We start from the raw sequence: 9,935 nt of genomic DNA, 5'->3' as shown, positions 1-9,935 counted from the left end.
TTTTTACCACGTGGCTTCTTTTGCTTCTTCTTCTTTTTTTTTTTTTTGCTTGCACTTTTGACATTTTAAAGGAGACACAAGAGGTTATATGCCATATGCCGTACTTTAGTGCTGCCCAGCTTATCTTTATATATCAATGATTAACTTTCTCTGGCAACTGGCAGGCACCCCAGTCTCAATACTTCCCCGTTTTTTTTTTGTTTTTTTTTTTTTTCACTGCTGCTAAAAGCTGATAACAGACTTGGGAGGCCCCTGCCCACTAGCACCACCAAAAAAAAGGTTTTTTTGCTTTTTTTCCTTAACTGCAAAGTTTATACGCATTTTAAATTCAAGTCTTAGGAATTTAGAAAATACTACATGACTGCAAGATTGAAAACAGAAGTTGATCTGACATTTATCCCCTAATAACGAAACACAGAAAATGCAGAGAGCATGTGTTTCACCTGTCCCACCATCCAAGAGCATCGTGATGGCATCTAAGGATTCCCAAAGGCACTCTACCAGCCTTCATCAGATCTGTCCCCAATCCCAGACTGGCTCACTGAAAAACTGGAGGCGTAATTAAACACTGCTCAACAAAGCTGAGCACTTTATTGGGAAAAAGTGAAAAAGGCCTTCACTCAAAATATATATTAAAGTATCTCTTAACATCCACATAAAAGACTTGTAAAGACCTGCAAGGTGTATGCACTGATATTAGCTGGTGTTTCAAATTTTCACTTCTCAGCAGCCCCAGTGAAATTTCAGCCTTTAGGATAAGTTTTTACGCCTCAAAACACATCAGCGTGTGCTTGAGCTTCTTCAAAAAGTTCAAAATGTTAATTAAATGCTCCAATAAGCTAGGCAAATTGGATGAAAGATACAATATATATACCTTCCCAAATACTTTGAATATTTATGAACTTTTTGTTGACATGGTCCTATCGCAGTACCGAATTAGAAATAAAGCTTGGAAGTAAATCTTGTTAGTTACTTCTCAAACAAAACTCAATGCCTGCAGAGATGAATATCCACCAGCATGAAACACAGAGAGAAAATAAAATTTACTTTTGCTTAAAAAAATCAGTTAAGTTTATTTTTATTTAACAAGTAAACCACTCCTTGGCGGATTAAAAGGCAACAAACGCTTGTCCAGTTTAGTTAACACATCTGCTTTTTATTTTTTAGAATAAAGTCTACATCTGGATTAAAAAAGTTTTAAATAAATTTAAGACATATAACAACAGTGGAACCCTTCATCATTCTATGTCCAACACGGATAGAATGTCAGTTGGTTCCATTTCGGATAAAGTCCACTTTCTCAAGATAATGTCATTATTTTCACTGGCTGAGTGGCAAGCTTCGTCGAAGCTGGCGCACTGCCAGTTTACAAACACTGGGGTGGGGGTGGGGTCAGGGATGGTGTGGAAGGGATGGGGTGGGGGTGCCACAGGACTACTGTACAGTGTAACAGAAAATCATTAATAAAGTAGTACCGGTTACGACAGACAGTGCTGTTGTGCGCTTATCACAATGGAATCGCCGAAGTTTCAGAGCAAGGAGATTTGAAATACTTAAGACAGGGCCACAGTTACAAAAAAAAAACAGTGCAAACAGGAAAACTGATGCAATCCTAGCAACGCCTCGGCCTCCACCGGCCCAACGACTGGGCGGTGGGAGGGTGTGCGCCTCGCCTTCTCCACCACCCAGCTCCAGGCGGCTCTCCCAAGTGTGGCAACCCAGCGCCGCGCCCTGGCATAACCCCTTCTCAGGCCCTTCTCCGGAAAGAACAGGAAAGAAACCCTAGGAAAGGCACAGGCTGAAATACGGAGCGTCAGCCCAGTCTCATTCCCACTAACATAGAACGCAGCCCCCCGGGGGAGTACTTGAGCCCCTCTCTCCCACCACCACTTTCCTATTCACTCACTAATGAGGCCCCCTCCTCCACATACGCAGCCCCCCAACTTTGCAGTCTGCCCTTCAAGCCCCACAGCTAGGAAGAAAACAGCTTTGAAGAAAGAGAGGGTGAGAATGGGGCCCGAGAGAGGGTGCTGGGCAGCCAAGGGCGCCCCGCCTCAGTGGCCCCAGTTGCCGAAGCCAATCTCCTGCTTATATCTGTTGGTGAGGATGTTGGCTTTGCGCGTGAGTTTGGAGAGCACAGTGTGCAGCCCGCGCAGGTGGTAGTGGAATTGCTGCTCCAGGTCTTCCTCGCCGGTGTCCGCACCCTCCAAGTGGCTCAGGTCCACCAGGATGTCCTTGGACTTCCAGGCGCTGCCCTCCTCGCTCCCCCCCGGTGGCGGCGGCTGGTGCAGGACTCCCCACTCGATATCATTGCGGATGGACTTGAGCAGCATGTAGTGGCTATACATGTCCCGAGAAGGCGCGAAAAAGCTGCCATTGGCGCTGCCCTGGCTGGGGGCTGGGGGCGTGCGCTCCTCTAAGCAGCCTCCACTGCCGCCTACCTCCTCCACAGCGACGTGGTTGTCTAAACCGGGCTCAGCCAGGGGCACATCGCGCAGCAAGCTGGGCACCATCACCGTCTGGTCCATGTTGTTCACCGCGCCAATGAAGCGATTCATGGCGTTAAAGAGCGAGTGCTTCTGGTTGTAGGTATCGCAGATTTGCATCATGGTGGCCGCCGAGCGCGGGGACGTAGACGCACAGGGATGGTTGGCTGGGACGAAGGGTGCCGCCTTCACGCGCTCTCCGAGGCCTGCGTCCGAGGCCTGGCTATACGGTGCGGTGGAATTCCCGGTTCCTCCTCCGCCCTCTCCAACTCTCGTCTCACTCGCAGCCTGGCCCTCCGGGATGCGCAGCTTCTCCAGGCTTTGGCGTCCGGAAGGTCGTGATGACGGAGGGCGGTCGGTGGGTTGAGCCCTGGCCTGGTTGGGTCACAGGGACGGAAAAACAGGAGATTATTCACCCGGCTAGGGTACCCGACGCCCCTGCCCGCGAGCACCTCCCTTCCAGACTTCTACTGCTTGCTTGGGACGGCGCCTGGGTGGTTCCCCACAGCTGGGCGGTCTCACCTCCTCGGACGCCAAGGCGCAAGTGAGAAGGGGTACCCCCTACTTCTGCCTCCAAAAAGCCTGAGCTCAAGCAACCACGCTGGACGGGGCAGGGGTACCCACCTACTCTTGCGTCTTGAGATTTCTGTTCCTTGGTAGTTCAGTGTTTCCACTGCCAGCGGTTGCTGCCCAAGGGCGCTGTTGCGGTCTGTGGCCGGACTGTGTCTGCGGGCGGCGGTGGCTGCGTTGGCCCCTTACCCATCCCAGGTGCTCAATTTATAGTCCAGGAAAGGTGTCGCCGGCGCCCAGGGCCACCCCCGGTGTCTCCTCCTCCCGCCTCTCCCCGGCAGCACCCAGATAAAAGGCCTGAGCCGGGATGACCGCGAGTAACACTTGCCCGGCCCTTTCTACAGCGGGGGCGGGGCGCGCCGGGCCAGCTCCGCCTCTCGCCTGATACCCGTGCTGAGGGAGGGCGCCGGGGCAGGCCAGGGCAGGGCAAGACTGAGGAGGGATGGAGCTGCCGCACCCCGCCAGCACCAAAGCCCTAAGCTGACCGGCGGGGGGGGGGAGGAACTGGCACTGCGCGAGTAAAGCAGCCGCGGGCGTCCAGACAGGCTGGCGGGCGGGGGCTGGGTGTGCCTTGCGCGCGCTCCCGGGGTGGGGTGACCGGAATGCACGTGCCCCGGTTGCAAAGTGGGACCCTCAACCCCCAACCTACAGTGGCCGCGGCGGGGAATCAGCAACTCAGGTTTATTATTAGCCGTCGGGGAAGAGGGGCCCCGCAGCGGCCACAACTCCAGCTCAGGACTCTTACGTAATGAGTGGCTGGGCATGCCGGGTGCACGTGGACGCGCGGTGCTCCCGCTGTGGCCCTGGCCTTGTCTAGCTACTTGGAGAAGAAAGCATCAGATGCTTTGGCCTCCCTCCCAGCGAGGTCTTCCCAATCTTTACTGTAACAATTGCTGCTAGGGATGAAGAGTGGCATACCATATGAGCTGCAGATTTTTTTCAGAGATCAGAGGCAGTAGAAAGAAAGAGCAAAGTTCCTGACTTTTGTCCAACTCAGCTACCAAATGCTGCCGGAGAGCCTGGGCCCTTTGGCCTCTTGACTGCCAAGGAGTCAGGAGAGGGTGACAGTAGTTAGGCCTGGTATTGGGTGTCTTCATCATTTAACAGAAAGTGGGGATGCGTCCAATATTTTTTAAAGGGATGTGTGTGTGTGTGTGTGTGTGTGTGTGTGAAACTCTCGTTTTCTTTTTCTTTCTTTCTTTTTTTTTTTTTTGAGACAAAGTCTCACTCTGTCTCTTGAGTAGAGCACTAAGTGTCATAGTAGTCAGCTCACAGCAACCTCAAACTCTTGGGCTCAAGTGGTCCTCTTGCTTCAGCTTCCCGAGTAGCTAGGACTACAGGCACTGGTCACGGTCAAAATGCCCTGCTAGTTTTTCTATTTTTAGTAGAGACCGGGTCTCAATCTTTCTCAGGCTGTTCTCTAACTCCTGAGCTCAAGCAATCCACCTATCTGGGCCTCCCAAAGTGCTAGTATTACAGGATCAAGCCAAAAGTCTTCTTTCAAAAGATAAATCTTAAAGCACAGGGTCATTTAATATGGCCTAAGAAGCTACATACCAAATCACTGGATTTAACTTTTAAGAGTCTTGTACCTTAAATTTCACTTTGGGACTTCCAAGCTCCAATCTGTTTTATTTTTCTTTTCTTAACTTCCCTTGCCATTTCTCTCCATCCACGTCTTCTCTCACAGTCCAATTATGTCCAATAGAATCCAAGCTTTTAATTTTAAATCGCTTTTCTCTAAAATCTTTCAGGGCTGCCATTAGTACATTTCCCCTTGGGACAAAATGTGCCAAAAGCAGGGAGCACATAAAAAGGGGTTCTTTCTTTCCTTCTTTCTTTCACCTTAAGACCTATACTGAAATATTTTCCAAGGCAAACCTTCTTCCTAATTGTCTTTTGAATAAAAGGCCGATTAGCTAGCACAAGGAGCTGATCAGTTAACCACAGAACAAAAGTCAATGACCCCTGGGAATAGAGCCTAGTCTGGGAACCCCCACCCCAGAACTTATTAGCAGTAGATCACAGCCCATGTTTTCTTATCTGTAAAACTGGAATACTGCTACCTACTCAACCCACCTATCAGGGTTTTGGGAATCAATGGAAAGAAAAATGTGTAAGTCTGAAGCATCAAAATAATCTCAGCCTCCCTCTTTGCACATGTAGAAACTTACAAACTTTTCCAGCCTCAGTTTCCTTATTGATAAAATGGAGCTTCTCCTAAGGGCTGTGCTAAGATTTTTAAGGTTAAATAAGATAATGGAGGCAAAAATCATTACTTAAACTGTAAAGTACTTTTTGAAAATTAATTGTACATAGTAAAGGACCTCATAATAGTCTTGGAAGTGTTTCTGCAAAGAGTGGAAACCTTAAAAATGTGGGAATGGGCTATGATGAGTTACAGACCCTGCCCCGGCCCCTCTGCTCCCTGCTTTAGCAGAAAGAGTATAAAATAGTCCAGGCTGGTTGTAAACCCTTAGATCCAGTGAGATTCAATGAGGATGGCAAGACGAAAACTCAAGAAAAAACATACAATTTTCAGTAGTTGGTTTTCTACTTAATTGAAATACACTATGTTGTCCCCCACCCCAGATCCTCTCGGTGTTTTAAGTACCTGTGCAACCAGTTGAAAACTCGCAGATTTAAATTATTAAATGCCAGCCAGAATCTTGCTTCCTTTTCTGTTTCCTAGTTTCAATGGTTTGATAATAACTCACGGAAAACGGAAATCCACTTGATCTACCAAAGGAATCTCACCAGCAAAAAAAGCGCAGTTTAAGAGAAGGCCCCTCTCTCCTTTTAGCCTCCACCCCTCCCTGGATCTGTTTCCTTCCCCCTCTCTGGCCTCGGCGTCACCCTCCATCCCCTAGTTTCGTGACTCTGACCGCTGTTCCCGCACATTTCTTAAACACTATAGGAGAAAGATGGCTCGTGCACCTGACTGCAAAACTTCCCAAACCGGGCCTCCCAGCTCCCCAGGGCCAGCGCAACAACTCACACCCACCGGGGTAACTCCAGAACGAAAAGGTCTGTGGGCCAGCGCTCCAGGCCCTTGGAATCACCCCACCACCGCCCCCCTAGCTTCAGCCAATCGGAAACCGTCAGGGAATATTATGCAAATAAGCCTTCTCGCTCCAGCCAGTCAGAGCACACCGAACCCTCCCTACCTCTTCCCCCTTCCAGCGTCCTCTTTCACCCTAGCCCAGCAGAGCTAGCGGCAGCGTCCTTGGCAACTGGAGAGCAGCCAATTTTCCCCAAGCTTGGCTGTAAAAAAAGTAAAAACGGTTCCCTGGGGACTCTTGGGAGGGGAGCTGGCTGGCCCCGGCCCGCCAGAGGCCAGCAATCTGTCGGGTTGCCTCAGACACCTTCTCTATCGCGATCTAGAACAGGGTGGAAGTGCTGAGAGCCACCTGCCCAGAACTCTTTTTGCCTCCAGAAAACAAGGGAAGTCAGTCATCCGTTTAACAAATAATTTTTTAATTTCTGTAGTAGACCAACAGGGTCAAGGCAAGGGGCCTCTGGACTTTTAATCTTTTTATTTATACGCTAAATTCTCATTAAAGTCTTGTGGGAGGCACCTACCCCACTTCTTGGTCCATAGCTCCAACTCTGAAGCTCTTAAATTCTGGTTCTTAATTCCCACTTTACCTTCCTACTCCAGCAGCCACAAAATTATGCTTTTCTGGCTCATCTCCCCCCAAAATGTCCACAAACATTTACTGTCCACAAACATACTGTGTCCTTTAGGTAGTTTGGGGAAAGATGACATTTTAAAGGTGACCAGAAATTCCTAAACAAAGTAGTGAACAAGAGTAAACTGGTGGGAGAAGACATCCTGGAGAAAGAAGTCTGGCCTGGAGCTAGAGGGAAGGTGATATTTTAGCTAAAAACAGACCAATGCAACATAGCAGAAATCTTGGAATTGTTTTGACACAGGATTTAGAAGGAACCACGTCATGAAAAGTGTCCTAGAAATATGACAGACTGTCCCATTAAAGAGTATGTAATCCAAACATCGCACTTGTGCTGAAATTGCTCACAACATCCCCACCAAGTGGTCACCCGGGCCCACATTCTTGTATTTTCCATCCTTCAAGGTAAGTTCTACTGCTCTGGAGCTCTCCAGAAGGCCATAAAGCACGCCTACAGATATTTGAAGGTAGATGTGATCTCCTTGAGTCCACGGTCTTCAGTTCAGTTATCTCTGTTCCTGTAACAGTTCTTCATGTTCTTTTTTGAGTTGCTCATCCGTCCTGGTCACAGGCTTTGGAAATAGCTTCGGTTTATTTGCAAATATGGCACCTGGAACTCATTCCAAGTACCATCTTTGCTAAGACAAAATGGAGTGGCACAGCCACCTATTTTATTATGAATGGCAATTTTTCTAGGTCAGATTTATTGAGCACAAGTTCTTGAAAGTTAGATGTGTTAACTCATTTTAACTTCACAGCAACCCTGAGACTAAAGTAAGTATCAAAGAGTTTAAGGGCCAAAATGGCAGAACTGGGGTTTCATTCAGTTTTCTGATGCCAGATCCAATGAATGGTCTTTCTACTAACCAACAAATGCCTCCTTCTTACAGTGCTACCTAATATTTAATAGACTTGTTTAATAGCTACATACATCTGCTGTTACCCAAGAGGAAAATTTGTATATCCTATTCTTGAACAGTGGGGATAGTTTTTAGAACAGAGTACAAAACATTTTATTATCCTATTTATGCTTTCTCTTACTACACATGTCCCATTATTCCAGACTGTTTTAATATTGATTCTGTGATGTAATGTACTTGAATCTTACTGATACAATTCTATGTGTTTATCCAAGTTATTGATAATAGGTACCAGGCAGCACTGGGCAAAAGGCAAAGTACCGTAGAAAATCTAGAAAGCTCCTTCAGTTTGATATCAGTCCATTAATTAGCACCTTTTGGCATATATTGTTTCAGCCTGCTCTGAATCATGTTAATTGTACAGTCATCCAGCCTATATTTTTCTTTTTGACCACAGCATATTATGAGAGAGCTTGCTAAATGCCTTGCTGAGATCCCAAGTTAATGGACAGTTTTCTTCCTACGGAGTCAAGAAAGAGGACATCCTTGTCATATGTTACAGAGAAGCCACTGTCACCTGATACAAAAATGAAGAAGTAGCATCATAATATTCTTATTTACAATAGGGGAGGTGGATGTATCTCATTATAATTGTCCTTAAAGGGAAACACCGTCATGACAATTTAGCTGAACCAAGGTAGAAGGGCAGATGTTAAAACCTAAGAACATGCAGCAGTGAATCTGCTGCCCTCAGACCTTCTACTTACTGGTTTTAGAATGTCTGAGTATGTTGGAGTTAGCATTTTGTCACAAGCTTGTATTTTTTAAAGCTTCTTTAGGCTCGAATGTGGGAGAAGTAGAACATAGAGAAAGTTGAGAATACTAAAGAATACTTGTGTTCTCACAGTTTGTACACCTTTGAGAACTCTATTTAAGGAATGATGCCTTCCATTTGAGTATGGTAGATAAGAAAAGGGCAAGAATCATTATAGGATTTCTTAATCATTATATAGAAATGTCTCAATCTGATTATTCTTGGATCCCTTGGAATTCCAGGACATCCTAGTACCATCACCATAGAAGGAACAATAATGTTATTCCTTCACTCTGTTCTAAAGGTGTCAATTTGGTAAATTTAAATTCTGAAATTAGATTCAAAGTTTACAAATTATAACACCAAATTAACATAGGGAGAAAAGATAGAATTATGAATATCTCATATGTTCATGTTCTAACCCATATATAAGCATGTATTTTTATATATATGATTATATATCCCATATATACATGCATGATTAGGTCTCTCTCTCTTTCTATATATATATATATATACACACACACATACACGCATACACACACACCACACAGAAGATGCCAGCAAAGTGGCACATTTTAAGAAAGAAAACTACATTAAAATTTTAATACTCAAGCCATGTTTGACTTCTGCAATTACAGGACATGTGAGATAAAGTGCAAAAGATAACAACTCTCATCAGTATATATTGAGTATTACAATTATAATAGCTTTTTTATCTAAAATTTGCATACATTTTGGGGTATCTTCTGTATATATAAAATATATACACCTACACACACATATATATATATGGGCTGTAGTTTCATTTGTTGAAGCTACAATGTCATAAATACAACATTATATGATGGACAACTTCAATAGTTCCACACCAAGTCTTTCACAATTTACTCTTTTAACTCTAATCATAAAAGAAATTAGACCTAGACAAGGTACATTGGCATCAAGGACAATTAGGCTACATCATATTGCATGGTCTGGACAGACCTAGTACACTAAAGATGTAAATCTGGAAGCAAATACAATACACAAGCCCTTCCAGCTATGGAGGACTTGGATAAGAATGGGAAAAATAATAAACCATTAGGAAATTTTTAAAAAGGAAGTTACAGAGTAAAGGATGCAAAATTTGAACCCAAAACATCACTAGAGAGATAATATATTAACTATCACACAAACAACAATGAACAAGGCAAGCATGCCAAACACATAAGTTACTGACATAAACTGAAGGGTTCAGACAATCACAAAAGACACAAAAAAGCTAAAGAAAATACAGGGGAAATGCTGGAAATAGAAGCCAAAGGCAATACAATATAAGCAGAACTCATGTCCCTGAAGAAGAGACCTTAAAAAGTGAAAAAGAAAAAATTCAGATGTAATATAGAAAATTCTCCTTGACAAAATGCATCCATCTTCACATTTACTAGTCACACTGCGTATCCGGTAAAATTACGCAGAACAGTTGATAATCGAGCTAGTTATATTTTTCAATTTCAAGGAAGAAGAAAAC

The 9,935-nt window shown here is 45.1% G+C and overlaps 1 protein-coding gene across 1 annotated transcript; it reads right to left on the bottom strand.

Annotated features, from left to right (window-relative positions):
• Positions 1–1,135: 1,135 nt before the first annotated feature.
• On the bottom strand, positions 1,136–3,678 carry MID1IP1 (MID1 interacting protein 1). Its single transcript, XM_053580165.1, has 2 exons — positions 3,111–3,678; positions 1,136–2,861 (listed from the first exon to the last, which is right to left on the bottom strand). The coding sequence occupies exon 2, from the start codon at positions 2,607–2,609 to the stop codon at positions 2,055–2,057; it is 555 nt and encodes a 184-aa protein (XP_053436140.1). The 5' UTR covers positions 2,610–2,861; positions 3,111–3,678; the 3' UTR covers positions 1,136–2,054.
• Positions 3,679–9,935: the final 6,257 nt, after the last annotated feature.

The sequence above is a fragment of the Nycticebus coucang genome, chromosome X (assembly GCF_027406575.1).
Source record: "Nycticebus coucang isolate mNycCou1 chromosome X, mNycCou1.pri, whole genome shotgun sequence".
Lineage (NCBI taxonomy): Eukaryota > Metazoa > Chordata > Mammalia > Primates > Lorisidae > Nycticebus > Nycticebus coucang.
This window is presented reverse-complemented; position numbering and strand designations above follow the sequence as displayed.